Raw genomic sequence first — 13,693 nt, forward strand, 5'->3', positions numbered from 1 at the left:
AGAGTCAGGAGTGAGCGTGCATGCTCCCGGCTGCCCACCACTAGGACTCAGGGCAGCCAGAGCAGCTGTGGTTTTCGCCCATCCTCCCTGGTCCACACAACATGGGCAGAGACCTTAACTCAGTGCCAGAAACAGTGGGATGTTCGGAACACCTGGGCGGGTTGACTGAAGGCAGTTTCCTGACTCCCCACCCTCCCCCAACCCCACTCCCGCTTCCCGGCACACTGGTTCTACAGGGCTGAGTGGGCCCGAGAAACCTGCATTTTTAAGCAAGATTCTCATGCATTTTGAGAGAGCCCAGCCTACAGCAGACTCCAGTGAAAGGACAACCATGGAGCTCTGTCATGGACATCCGGCCACAGCCCTCTGAGCATGAGCTAGTTCTCAAACCCAGGTGGAGGGAAGCAGACTCTGCAGGCAATGCTTGACCACGCACAAAGAATTGGGAGTTCCAGGACCCTGTGGGCTCTTTGCGTAGATGCTATCCCAGAAGTTCCCTTGGGTTGAAAGTTAGATGTTAGTGCCAGGCACACAGTGGGGTCTTGCCAGATACTTACAGACTTAAACTCATGAGAAACCCTGGAGTGCCACGAAAGGAGGCACATCTGTGTCCCCTTGGCGGGCCCAGGGCCCAGGACAGCAGTTCTGTCCCTAAGGGCTAAAGCTCTCATCAGTGAATGGAACCTGTGAGGCCTGGACGGTTATGCTCCCTGCCAGTGCCTGCAGGATTTGGAGTCACTGGGGAAGCAAAGACAGGACAGAAGGGCCTAGAGAAGACTTCCCTGCCCATTTGGCTTGTCCCTTTGGTTAGGAGGTGCTGGCACCGTGAGCAGGCAGTGTGGGTTCCCTTAAGTCTGTCACTCCTGCCAGAATGCGTTCTGAGCACCTCCCAGCCTGGCTCCGGAGACCAGGCCCTGGGTATCAGACGCAAGGCCAAGGCCCGTTGGAGATTGGGGCTTACTTCTTCTTCTTCCTGCTGTGCGGGGGGGGGGAACCCAGGCTTGTTTTGCAAATGAGCTTTTCTCCCTCTGGTTAAATGTTATATAGCTGAATTGGCCCCCAAGTAGGAGAGCTAAAAGAGCAATACTCCTTTTGATTTCCTGTCTCTCCCTGGCCACTTGCCACTTAGGGCTGCTTGGGTGCCATGCGCCCCAGTGCTGGTACACAATTCCCAGCTCAGCCTTAACCATCCTCTCATGCGATGAGCTTTGACAGGGTGTGCACCTGTGCAGGTGCTGGGCACACAGCAGCACCACCCACGTCCATGCCTGGCTGCCCCTCCCCCACCTGACACATTCCTGCTCACACTGGGGGATGGTTTTGTTAAAGTTAGAATTCATGGCCAACATTGAAACCGCCAGTTTTTCAGCTTCTCTTTGAACATCGAAGGTCTGGGGGCCACGTTATAAGGAGCTGAGAGGCAGCTACCCCTTTCAATGGTGCCTGCCTCCCTTGTGGGCGCCACCAGCAGGCACATGGAGGAGGCATCTGAGCCAGGGTCTCGCAAGAAGCAAGATGGGAACTGTCTGGAATCCCACTTGGTCCCCTGCCCCCATTGTCAGTGGCCAGGACGGGTAGCTCAGGCGGGAGCTCACTCCTGCCCTCTCTGCCCCAAGCTAGGCCTGGGAGGAAAAGAGGGTTCCAGGACCCCTGTGGCTCCCGCATATGGGATAACTACTGAAGCCTCTTCTCTCCCAGCTAAATTGCGCCTCGACATCACTAGACAATCAGAGAGCTTCAGGCTCGTTCACGCTCTCCCTTGTACCACCACGTGAAAAATTCCCAGCCTCAGTACCAATGCCACTTAGCAAGTCCAGAGGAGATTCTGAGAGCCTTGGAATGGCTCAGCAATGCCACCTCCCTGGCCCTGTTAGTGGGGCCGGCTCAGAAACACTCAGCCAAGGCCAATTTTTATGTCACGGAGCCCTTAGGAGATTGCCTGTGACGCCCAGTGTGGCGGCACAGGGAACACCAACCCCAGTGTGGCCTGAATCTCCTGCAGTCAGAGTTGTAATGGCTCCGGACTGGGACGTGCCTTTCCTTGCCCCTCTCCCCGGACGTCCCAGGTCTGTCCCACCTGTGTTATGCCCTCAGGCCCTCGGCCTTCTCTTCAGCACGTGTACCCTTGGAACAAGCCTGTGCCTCCTGGTAGAAGATGGAAAGGGGGGACCCTGAGGCCCCACATCCCCAAACATGCAGACCCAGGAATTGCAAGCTCATTCAGGACACGCCACGTATGTCCCCACACGCACACACCATCCTGTCCCCAATCAGCCTCTGAACTTCTCGAAATGAGATTTCTGAAAATGTTGTCCTCAGGTCCAGTAGGAGAATGAGAGTCGAGGGTGAGATGGGGAAATTGAATAGTCTGTGGGTGTCTGGATATGAGAAGTTAAATCTAATGAAAATGTTATCCAGTTGAACCAAGAAACCAGAAGCAGGGCCTTTATTCCTGTCAACAAGAATACAGTGAAAATTAAACCAACTCGGCTGCCATTTCCCACTGACCTTGTTGCCATGGAGACAGCCCTCTAGTGTCAACAACTCGGAGAAATCCAATTGGGCTCATTCACTCATTGAGATGCACGTGGTACTGCCCCACTCCCGCCAGCCTCTGTCATGTGGTTCCTAACTAGGGTGTCCACACATCCAGGGCTGCCTGGGTATGTCCCATTTGATAACACTGCCCATCCAAAAGATCACAGCACCCCCTGGACAGCAAGATAAACGGTCACTCTTTTTATGGGTCTTGACTGAGTGTTAAGTACACGGCAGGAGAACTGGATGAGCCCAGGCTGATGGGAGCGAGGAGGAACACCCCCGCCAGGCCTCTATTGGGGGGGATTATCTTTGTCACCACTATGGCTCTTGTCACCTGCTCACCACAGCTCCAAGAAATCTCTTCCCGTGCAGAGAAGCCCAAATGTCATTTCAGCAGGTAGTGCTTGTGCTGTTACCTTAGTGAACAAACTCCAGCTGACATGGCGTCATCCTTCTAGAAGTCACTGTCCCACAGGGCAAAGGGGGGCAGGCAGCTAGCTAGCTCTCACTGGTCCCTGGGGCCGCTGTGGCGTGAGGGGCCTGCCGGGGCTCTTTCTGACTCCTTGTGCAATTCCTTTCCAAAGTGTTCCAAGCTTGATGTTGCAGAGCAGAAAGTCCTCTCCATCAGGGCCTTGACCCGGCCTGCCTCAGATGTCCTCTGCACACCATCGAAGCGGAATCCTGGCTGTGGGGCCCCCTTACCTGTATGTCTTTAAAGTCCCTTGGGGAATAGTGATATGTAGTCAGATGAACCAGAGAGAGTACCCATTTTACAGATGAGGAATCTGAGGCCAAGAGGAGTCAGAGATCTTCCCAAGATCGCATGCGTGTGAGGCCAGCATGGTCCGGCCAGCCTATCTCCCACAGGCTCTTGGCGTTTCTGGATTCCAGCCCCTTGGCTTCCGCTGACAACCAAGAGGGGGCTGCCCCAAGCCCCCCATTTGTGACTCAGTGGCTCCCCTCCGCAGCTCCACCACATCCCCAGTGACTAGAAGTCCAGACAGTAGCCCCTGTCTCAGAGCCAAATGCTGCCCCCACAAATCCCACCTTCTCTGGGAGGAGTTTTTCTTCGGGTCCCCTGTCTTTTATAGAAATGTCCCCTAAATGCACCCCAGTCTCCGCAATGAATGCAGTCAGGCCTCCGGGAACGCCAGCAGCTCGAGACTTCCAGCCACTGAGACTTTCTCCTGGCACAGGCTTCCCTTGGAGGGCCCTGCCAGTTTCCTCTGCCCTGGTCTGGGTGACCCTGCCAGCTCAGTGGCCGCATACTCTGGCCTGGCTGCTAGGGCGTCCCAGCCCTAGTGAGGAAGATCACAGGGAAGGAGCCAGGGGCTTTAGAGCTTCTGCCCACCCCATCCCCAGCCCAGCCGCCTTTCTGAGACAGCGGCACCCTCCGTGACAGAGAGGCAGGAGGCAGCAGGTGGGCGGTGGGCTGGGGGTCCCCGCCCAGGTTTCTGTGTTACCTACACACTACCAGCCCCCCTGGAAGCCGGGCTCTCTCTATCTAAGAAGTGAAGTGAGTCTGCGTTGGAGTGGAAGGGATCTCGGCCTCCTGACAGGGCAGCTATCCCTTCTCCAGACACTCATTAACCGCCCCGCTGTTCCTGGGTCCCTGGGGGATGCAGGCTGGGGGACCCCCGGAGGTGCACCGCTCAGTGGAAATAAGCTGCCTCTGCAACCCTCTCGGCTGCCACTTCTCTGCTGCGTGACCTTTAGGCAAGGGACACAACTTTCTGAGTTTTGGTTCTTGTACTCATTGTTTGGTTCTTGTATACAATTGTTGAGAGATTAGAGATGCAATCTCTGTATGGGGGTCTCAAACTCGAGCTGGCATTGAAGCCCCCCCCGCCCCGGGGAGCCTGTTAGGACACAGATCTGAGCTCCATCCCCAGAGTTTCTGATTCAGCCGGTCTGGGTGTGAGAATGTACATTTCTAACACCATCCGAAGTGATTCTGCTGCTGGGACCACACGGCAGGACACCGCCCAGTGCCCTGTTCACACCACAGGCTCGCTAGGGGGCAGATAATTGTGCTGTTTATTTCTTTTTGTAATGGAGTCAACATGGAAAGAACCCAGTACAGTGCTTGGCACGTAGTATAAGTTCCATGAATACTATTTTATTATTATTGTTATTATTATTATTATTGAGAGGTGAGCTCTGCTTGCAGCTCCCTGGGGGAAATAGTGAACTGAAGGAACACAAGACAACCCTGCTAGGGTATGATGGACAGAGGAACTCCACCCATTTATTCCCTCCACCGGCATTCACTGAGCCCCTCCTGTGTGCCAGGCATCGTTCTAAGCACAGGGGAGAGCAGCGAACAACTCCATACGGTCCCATCCTCATGGTTCAGACTCTGGCTCCAGTGGGGACAAGAGCTAGAGTAGCCAGAAAGGCTTCTGGGGACAGGGAGGGCGGGTAAGGCCTGGCGCTTGAGCTGGGCTGTTCTGGAAGGGTGAGATTTAAAGTGGCAGAGGAGGGGGTCCTTCCGAAATGTCCCTGATCTCAGGGCCCCTTGAATGTGCACACATGAACACCCCAAGTGTTCAGTGACAGGGCAGGGCGGGTCTCCCCTAGGGGCTGGTCGGGCTCCAGCCAGGGAGACTGGAGAGGAACACCTCAGACTGGGAGGCGTATATTAATTAATTTCCTTATAGCAATTAATGTGCTCACGGTTCTGGAGGCTGGAAGTCCAAGAGCAAAGTGTCGGCAAGGTCGGTTTCTGGTGAGGCCTCTCTCCCTAGCTTGCTGACGGCCGCCTTCCGGCTGGATCCTCACGTGGCCTTTGTCCTGTGTGTGCACATTCCCGGCGTCTCTTCCTCTCCTCACAAGGACATGAGACCTGTTGAATTAGGACCTTTGCGACCTCATTTAACCTTAACCACCTCCTGAAAGGCCCTGGCTCCACAGACAGTCCTATTGGGGTTAGAGCTTCAACCTAAGAAGGGTGGCAGGGGCACAATTCTGCCCTTGCTGGGGGTGATGGGGGAGCTTGACCTGGGCTCAGGCCCCGCCACCCTCTCCAAAGCTCCCACCACCACCACACGCCACCAAGGCTGGGATGGAGCAGCCATAACCCAAGAGGCCCTTGGCTGGCAGCCAGCCCCAGGTGGGGTCACTCCACACCTCTCCCCAGCCCTCTCCTCCAGATCTCAATTACTCTCTCCCGGCGGTTGGCTGCCTCTTGGGTAAGTTGTTCATCAGAAGATGCTCTCCAAAGCATGGCCACATGCTGTTGTCATTGATTTCATTTTGATTATTCATATTAGTGCAGACGCTGCTGCCTAGCCATGGGTGGTAATTAGGGTAAGCGCTGGGTCTGGGCCAAGTCAGCGTCGGCGTGGGCCGGTGGGGTCTGTGAAGCTGCCCCGGCCTTAGCCCTCTCACAGGGCATGCTGCAGCAGACCAGCCAGAGCCAATGCTGGGCCCCAGGCATGTGTGTCCCAGGGCAGAAGAGAGACTGCTGGGGAAGACGCAGGGCACCCCACAGCACCGTACTTTCCCTCCTGGCCACTCCTGTCCTGTGCAGGCCTATGGGAGAGTTGGGCTCCTCCCTTCCTGGGCATGGGGTCCCCCTTCAACACCCGAACAGCCCAGGGACCACCGCCAGCTCATGCATGGGGACGCTGAAGAGAGGCTCCTAGCCTGGGGTTTGGCAGAGCTGGGCTGGAGCACTAGACGTCCTCTGGGTGAGGTGGCTGTCTGTGGCCTAGAAATGAGACGCCTGGTGCCCTCCACCAAGATTCAGTGAGCGGAGGGGACCGATGTGACCCAGAGCCACCGAGAGATGAATTTTCTGGGAATTCCCTTTTCTCCCGCTGCACCCCCACCCCCCCAGGCCATGACCTTCTGTTTAATCTTGTGTATTTTTAGTGCAGTTTCCCTTTTGCTGCTTTTACAAAGGGGGAGGGGCGGGCCAAGGGGCAGCCTGTGTGTGTTTATTAACCTTCCTTTCACAGAGTGCTCTTTTCCCTATAGAAATCTCCTTTCCCGCTGATTCATTACGTGGCGGGAAGCAGAGCGTGACATGTTAAAAGCCGTCTTGATAGTATTTGATATTCCGTACTAACAACTCACCACCTCCAAGGAGGGGGCTTCTCTCCCCCCACCAGAGGGGGGAGGGAGGCAATCTGCATATTGGATGTGCCAAGACAGTAGGTAATTTGCATTAAGCATCCAGAAATTCTCTGCTTGCAATCTGTCACCCTTCACTGGGTTTTCATTTTATAACCTTCACAACAGAAGGAGAGCAAGAGCAGAAAGATGCAGCAGCCTCACCCCCCTGGGGGCTGCAGGAGAAGCCTGGTCTGAGCAGTTGTCAGCGCAGAGAGGGGCCCTGCTCAGAAATGCCAGCAGAGGCATCTTCCACTCTGGGATGAGCTAGCCCCCCACCCCAAGGCCCAAGACCTTTGCGTGGGGTGTGGCCATGCAGCCAGAAGCCAGACAGCTAAGTTCAGGCTCGGTGGGGGTTTTCCTGAGGATACCTAGGCTGGTTTTGCGTGGAGCATGTCTGCTCGAAGTTTCCCAGCAGTAGACACCCCGGTGATGATCTCGGGGGGAGTGATTCTGCTCCCAGATTTGCAGCACCTGCAGAGTTTAGGCTCAGGACAGAGCTATCTTCCCCATCCTGACTGCATATGAGGAGCTCCTGGGGAGCTGTAAAAAACAAACAAACAAAAAAGCCTGGCACCCGCCCAGGCCAAGTCCATCAGAATCTCCAGGCTGGGGCTGGGGCTGGGGCTGGGGCTGGGGCTGGGGCTGGGGCTGGGGCTGGGGCTGGGGCTGGGCCAGACGCTGGGACATGCCATCTGCATGTGCAGCAGGGCAAGAGGAGGGGGTCCTCGAGTATGCGCTCTGCCCCGCCCCCCCAGCCTCTGTTTTCTCATCTGTAAAATGAGGAGTCTGGAAAAGGTCCTCAGCCAAGAGGATCCCAGGCCGGTGGACCCTGGTCCTCACTCCTGCCTCTGCTAGGCCCCTTCTGCCATTCCATATTGGATTTCCAGATGAACATTTATTTGAGAAAAGGGCTCCATAGCTGTGATGAGGTTTGCAAACCTGTGACCTAGGCCTTCCTTTCCAGCTGCCGGGGACTAGGAGGGCCTGAAACAGCAGAGGTACAGCCCTCCTGGGCTGCCAGAGAATTCCCCAAGGGGCCCCAAGGCGGAGGCTGCCCACCTGGGGAAAGTTGGGCTGTAAACCCTCCACCACCCCAGGCACGTACCCATCCATAGCGCTCTGAACACGCACACGGCCTCAAATCCAGAATGCAGACAGCTCAGCTAGCTCGGGGACAGAAGCATCAGCACCACCCCACCCCCTCCATGACCCGTCGGAATCCAAGACCCAGTGGGATCAGGACCACGGGCCCCGGTGCTGGAGGAGGGGCTGGAGGCAGAGCCCCGAGGACCTCTGGGAGCCTTGTCAGCGTGGAGAGGAGGCCAAGGACTGTGAGCAAACACCTGGGCAGGAAAGCAGCGCCTGCAAGAGACTCCCAGTGATCACAACCCTCACACGTGGGCTTCTCTTTGACGAATCACTGAAGTGCTACATAAAGGTGCTGACAAGCGTCAGAGGCAGAAGGGGGACCCCACGGAGCTCTCCCCTACCCGCCCCGTGTCCACGGCTGAGCCATCTGTGGATTTCACAGCAAGAATCCCGTTCCCATAGCATCAGCGAAGCCACAGGGCAAGGCCAGCATTGTGGGCTGTGTCACCACCATCGTCACCATCAGCTCCATGAACGGTTGTGGCAATGGCGACTCTTTGTTGGGTACACAGGAAGTGTCAGGGAGGTAGACCGCATTTCCTCCTGGCCGCCCTGTGAGCCAGATACTATTATATTCCCATTTTACCCAGTTTCTGGATGAGGAAATGGGCTCAGAAAGGCTTAGTGACTTGCCCAAACTCACACAGCAAGTAAAGATCTGAATCAGACCCAGCTCCTGCCTGCTGTGCTCAGTGTCCTTGCAGGTCTCACAGACAAGAGCAAGTGATGCGAGTTGTGACAGTTGTGACCTGGGGTCCAGGTGAGAGAATCTCAGGCAAAGGGAAAGGAATTGTTCTCCCTCGCGTGACCCTGTACCCGGCTCCTCCTCCCAGACCACCTCCTCCCACTGTCCTCCCTCTTCAGCAGCCTGGGTGCCTCCTGGAGCTGCGGGTACCGGCTCCACCCACCAGAGTTATGGATTCACTGCCTCTGGAACCCGGTCCCACCAGATCCACCAGAGAGAGCGAGGCTGTGCCATGTGCCCAATGTGCCAGCCCAGGGCTCAGCCACCTCTCGGTCTGCTCCGGCTGGGAAAGGAGAGTAGAGAGAGCGGGGATGAAACTCAGTCACACAGTCAGCAGGGCAAGAAAGTTTGTTTTAGACTTCCAGCCCACATCCTGCCAGGCAGGTAGAAAGCCCACCCTCAGCCATTTGGGGCTCCCCACCCCAATACCAGGGACAGCAGAGGTCCAGTGGTCGAGGAAGGTTGAGCCAAAACCCCAGGACAGCCGCCCAGGTGGCCGGTCATCACTGGGCACCCACTCCCCATGCCATGCGGGCCCTTTAGTCCCATCCGTTTCTCCCCACGCCTAGCCTGCAACCCCTGAGGCCAAGAAGTCTGGAAGGAGCAGGAAGCTAAAGCGCTCCTCCCGGGGCTGGACACCCTCCCCGGCGCACTGGGCGCCGCCTGCACGTTGGTCTCCACGACCTGCGGTCCGGGGTACTCCCTCACCCTCACCTGTCCTTCCCAGTCTTCGCTCCCTTTCTCCTCCACTCCAGGGGCCATTGAAGAGCCACTCTGGTGCACTTGGACTTTGGGAAGCGAGAGCAAGTCTCTAGGTGCACCCCAGGGAAGGGAGCAGAGAAAGAGCTCCCAGGGGAGTGAGGTCTGGTGGGGCAGCCTGGCCCCCTCCTCCCTCCTCATGCACATCAGTTTCTCCCTAGAGCCAGCCTCCCAGCAGACAGGGGCTTTGCTCGGGGTGGGCCTAGGCCCTGCCCTGCCCGGCCCTCCCCTTGCACCGCACAGCCTCTGACCGCCCTGCCTCTCCCCCCAGTCCATGGCATCAAGTGGACCTGCAGCAACGGGAACAGCAGTTCAGGCTTCTCCGTGGAGCAGCTGGTACAGCAGATCCTGGACAGCCACCAGACCAAGCCACAGCCACGGACCCACAACTGCCTCTGTACCGGCGGCTTGGGTGAGCGGGGGCCCCGGGTGGGCAGGCAGGCGCCACGGGGCTCAGGGGCCTCTGCCTGGCAGCGGGCAAGGCTCTCCTCAGGGGTCACTGTGATGTCTGATGAGGGGAAGGGGTCAGCCCAGCAGACTCACCCTGGTCCTGCCCCACCTGCAGGCAGGACAGCCCACGTGGGGCAGGAGAGAGCAGTTTCCAGGGAGGCAGCTCCATCTAGGAATAGAGGCTGCAAAGTGGGGGGTGCATGGGGTTGGGGCTCCTGGCCTCCGTCCACCCACCTCATTGCCCTCCAGTCCCCACGATCTGGGGCATCGTCAGTAGGAGGTCCCGGTCCCAGAACTGGGTCAATGCGGGTTTTTCCAGCTCAGTCCTGAGTCGGTGGGACCACTCCAGCTGAACCTCTTTCTTTCACCTCCGTCTCCTCCAAGAACATAAAGTATCCCACCCTCTCCATCCCAATGTGCCCGTGTTTCTGATGATGCTATTTGCTCTTTGAAATGTGCTTTCTTTGCTCCCTTCACTGCCTTAATTAAACATGCCCATTATAGGGTCACGCCACTTCTCTGTAACGTCTTCCTGCATTTAGGAATCTCGGTAGCAAGACTGTAACAGGTTCAGGGGAAGAATTCACCCATTTATCAAAACCAAGTGACCCTCATCAGATGAAATGAAAATAGTGCCCAACGGGGAGTGAAAAGGGAAAGAAAAGCCACCTGGCGGCTGGTGGGAGGCCTTGGGGGAAGAGCCCGAATGAGACTTGCCAGAGCTCAGAATCGCCCCTCACCTGAGGCTTTTTTCTTCTCTGTCACTGAACTGGGGGTTTTAGAAGGATTTTGTTCCACAAAGAGCTTAGGACAGGTCCAGCTAACAAAACAGGATGGTGGTCCCCAACACCTTCCTGCCTCTGGAGCAAAGTCTAGAACTCTCTTTGGTCCTGGAGCCTGAGAGCTAATCCAGAGAGTGCCTTGCTCTCCAACCCCAGCCCCCACCCCCAGGGCCCTGTCCCAGAGGTGGCTCCCTGCCCAACTGCCTGGAGGACAGGGGCTTCCTGAAATTCTGCATGGCCTGAACAGGCCTGGAAAGTTTCAGGGAAGGGGAGACGGACCCTGCCACCATCCCAAGGGCTGAGCCATCCTGGCCAGCAAGAGCCTTTCCAGTGAATGGTGTCTGCCTCTGAAGGTGGAAAGGGCTTTCCAGGAGGATGACAATCTCTCCAACTTCTTTCTCCTTCCCTACCTCCTGTGTCCTGGTATTACTGTGCGAAAAGCCAGTCAAGGGAAAAGGCCCCTAATCTAGAGGATGGTGACATAGGGCACGTGAAAGCCCCGGGGCTGGGGGTCAGTGGGCCCCAGACCCTGGTGTCTATTACCCACCAGCCCCAGGGGTCTGTGTTCTGCCTGCGCTCGCGGGTAGGGCTTGCCAGGCCCTAGCTGCCCAGAGACAGGGTCCATGCAGCCCCGGCTCTGACTCTCTCTTTGTGTGTGTGTGTGTGTGTGCTTGTGTGTGCGTGTGTGTATGTGCATGTGTGCGCGTGTGCGTGTGCGCGTGTGTTCTGATCACAGGAGCAGGCAGCAGCGTGCACCACAAGTGTAACAGTGCCAAACACCGTATCATCTCGCCGAAGGTGGAGCCGCGGTCGGGGGGCTATGGGGGCCACTCGGAGGTGCAGCACAATGACGTGTCGGAGGGCAAGCACGAGCACAGCCACAGCAAGGGCTCCAGCCGCGAGAAGAGGAACGGCAAGGTGGCCAAGCCCGTGCTGCTGCACCAGAACAGCACCGAGGTCTCCTCCACCAACCAGGTGGAGGTCCCCGATACCACCCAGAGCTCCCCCGTGTCCATCAGCAGCGGGCTCAACAGCGACCCGGACATGGTGGACAGCCCTGTGGTCACAGGCGTGTCCAGCATGGCGGTGGCCTCCGTGATGGGGAGCTTGTCCCAGAGCGCCACGGTCTTCATGTCTGAGGTCACCAACGAGGCTGTGTACACCATGTCCCCCACCGCCGGTCCCAACCACCACCTCCTGTCGCCGGATGCTTCTCAGGGCCTCGTCCTGGCCGTGAGCTCCGACGGCCACAAGTTCGCCTTCCCCACCACAGGCAGCTCAGAAAGCCTGTCCATGCTGCCCACCAACGTGTCCGAAGAGCTGGTCCTCTCCACCACCCTCGACGGTGGCCGGAAGATTCCAGAAACCACCATGAACTTTGACCCCGACTGTTTCCTTAATAACCCAAAGCAGGGCCAGACGTACGGGGGCGGAGGCCTGAAAGCCGAGATGGTCAGTACCAACGTCCGGCACTCGCCGCCAGTGGAGCGGGGCTTCAGCTTCACCACCGTCCTCACCAAGGAGATTAAGACCGAGGACACCTCCTTCGAGCAGCAGATGGCCAAAGAAGCGTACTCCTCCTCCGCCGCGGCCGCGGCCTCCAGCTCCCTCACCCTGACCGCCGGCTCCGGCCTCCTGCCTTCCGGCGGCGGCCTGAGCCCCAGCACCACCCTGGAGCAGATGGACTTCAGTGCCATCGACTCCAACAAGGACTACACGTCCAGCTTCAGCCAGACGGGCCACAGCCCCCACGTCCACCAGACCCCTTCCCCGAGCTTCTTTCTGCAGGACGCCAGCAAGCCCCTCCCCATCGAGCAGAACGCTCACAGCAGCCTGAGTGACTCTGGGGGCACCTTCGTGATGCCCACGGTGAAGACGGAGGCCTCTTCACAAACCAGCTCCTGCAGCGGCCACGTGGAGACGCGGATAGAGTCTACGTCCTCCCTCCACCTCATGCAGTTCCAGGCCAATTTCCAGGCCATGGCAGCGGAAGGGGAGGTCACCATGGAGACGTCGCAGGTGGCCGAAGGGGGCGAGGGCCTGATCAAGTCTGGGGAGCTGCAGGCCTGTAGCTCGGAGCACTACCTGCAGCCCGAGACCCCTGGGGTGATCCGCAGCGCCGGCGGCGTCCCCATCCTCCCTGGCAACGTGGTGCAGGGACTGTACCCCGTGGCCCAGCCCAGCCTGGGCAACGCCTCCAACATGGAGCTCAGCCTGGACCACTTTGACATCTCCTTCAGCAATCAGTTCTCCGACCTGATCAACGACTTCATCTCTGTGGAAGGGGGCAGCGGCACCATCTACGGCCACCAGCTGGTGTCCGGGGACAGCGCGGCGCTCTCGCAGTCGGAAGACGGGGCGCGCGCCCCCTTCGCCCAGGCGGAGATGTGTATCCCCTGTTGCAGCCCCCAGCAAGGGGCCCTGCAGCTGAGTGGTGCGGAGGGCGGGGCCAGCACCATGGCCTACATGCACGTCGCCGAGGTGGTGTCTGCCTCAGCCCAGGGCACCCTGGGGATGCTGCAGCAGAGCGGACGGGTGTTCATGGTGACCGACTACTCCCCGGAGTGGTCCTACCCCGAGGTAAGCAGCCGCTGCCATCGCCTCCCTACCTGCGGCCCCTGAGCACCTGCCCGTGTGCATGCGCAGCTAAGGGGAGCTCATTTGTGGCTCTCTGGACCATACTGACCAAGTTGTCCCCTCCTTCTGTCCCCAGGGCACTTGAAAGACCTCCACCTCTCTGAGCAGTGGTTCTCGGTCTTCCCCGAGCAAGTAGCTTTAAAGTCAAGGGTCTCCCCAGAGTCCTGGTGGCCCTCCCAGCTCTGACTAGAGCTGTCCGCTGTCACCTGGCTTACATGTTAAGATTCCACCTATGTTTGCTTTGCTTTTGGTGGGGCGGGGTTGGGGGAAGGATCCTAAGACTGCTGAAAGAAATAACATTTGAAAATCGCCACCATAGATCATTCATATCCATCGCTCTTGATTTGCTTCACTAAACAAAATGAATTCCCATCAAATCGAGAGGGAGGGTACAGCTTCTGAGTAGTCGTCCTGAGATTTCTTGGTAAATCCAGCCTCTGCGAAATCAAAGCCATGTCATGTGACCCAGGACCGCCCATCTGTGCCCCTTACCTGCTGTCTCAGTTCAGAG

At 57.8% G+C, this 13,693-nt stretch overlaps 1 protein-coding gene across 16 annotated transcripts in view; it reads left to right on the forward strand.

Moving 5' to 3' along the window:
- The window catches only part of CAMTA1 (calmodulin binding transcription activator 1), an 818,639-nt gene that overhangs the window by 719,422 nt on the left and 85,524 nt on the right, over positions 1–13,693 (forward strand). For all 16 annotated transcript variants that reach the window (XM_033113419.1, XM_033113420.1, XM_033113429.1 and 13 more), the window contains 2 exons: positions 9,585–9,725; positions 11,282–13,125. In XM_033113419.1, coding sequence (XP_032969310.1) covers positions 9,585–9,725; positions 11,282–13,125 — 1,985 coding nt within the window. The remainder of the gene's footprint in view (positions 1–9,584; positions 9,726–11,281; positions 13,126–13,693) is intronic.

Source organism: Rhinolophus ferrumequinum, chromosome 9, assembly GCF_004115265.2.
Source record: "Rhinolophus ferrumequinum isolate MPI-CBG mRhiFer1 chromosome 9, mRhiFer1_v1.p, whole genome shotgun sequence".
NCBI classification, from domain to species: Eukaryota; Metazoa; Chordata; class Mammalia; order Chiroptera; family Rhinolophidae; genus Rhinolophus; species Rhinolophus ferrumequinum.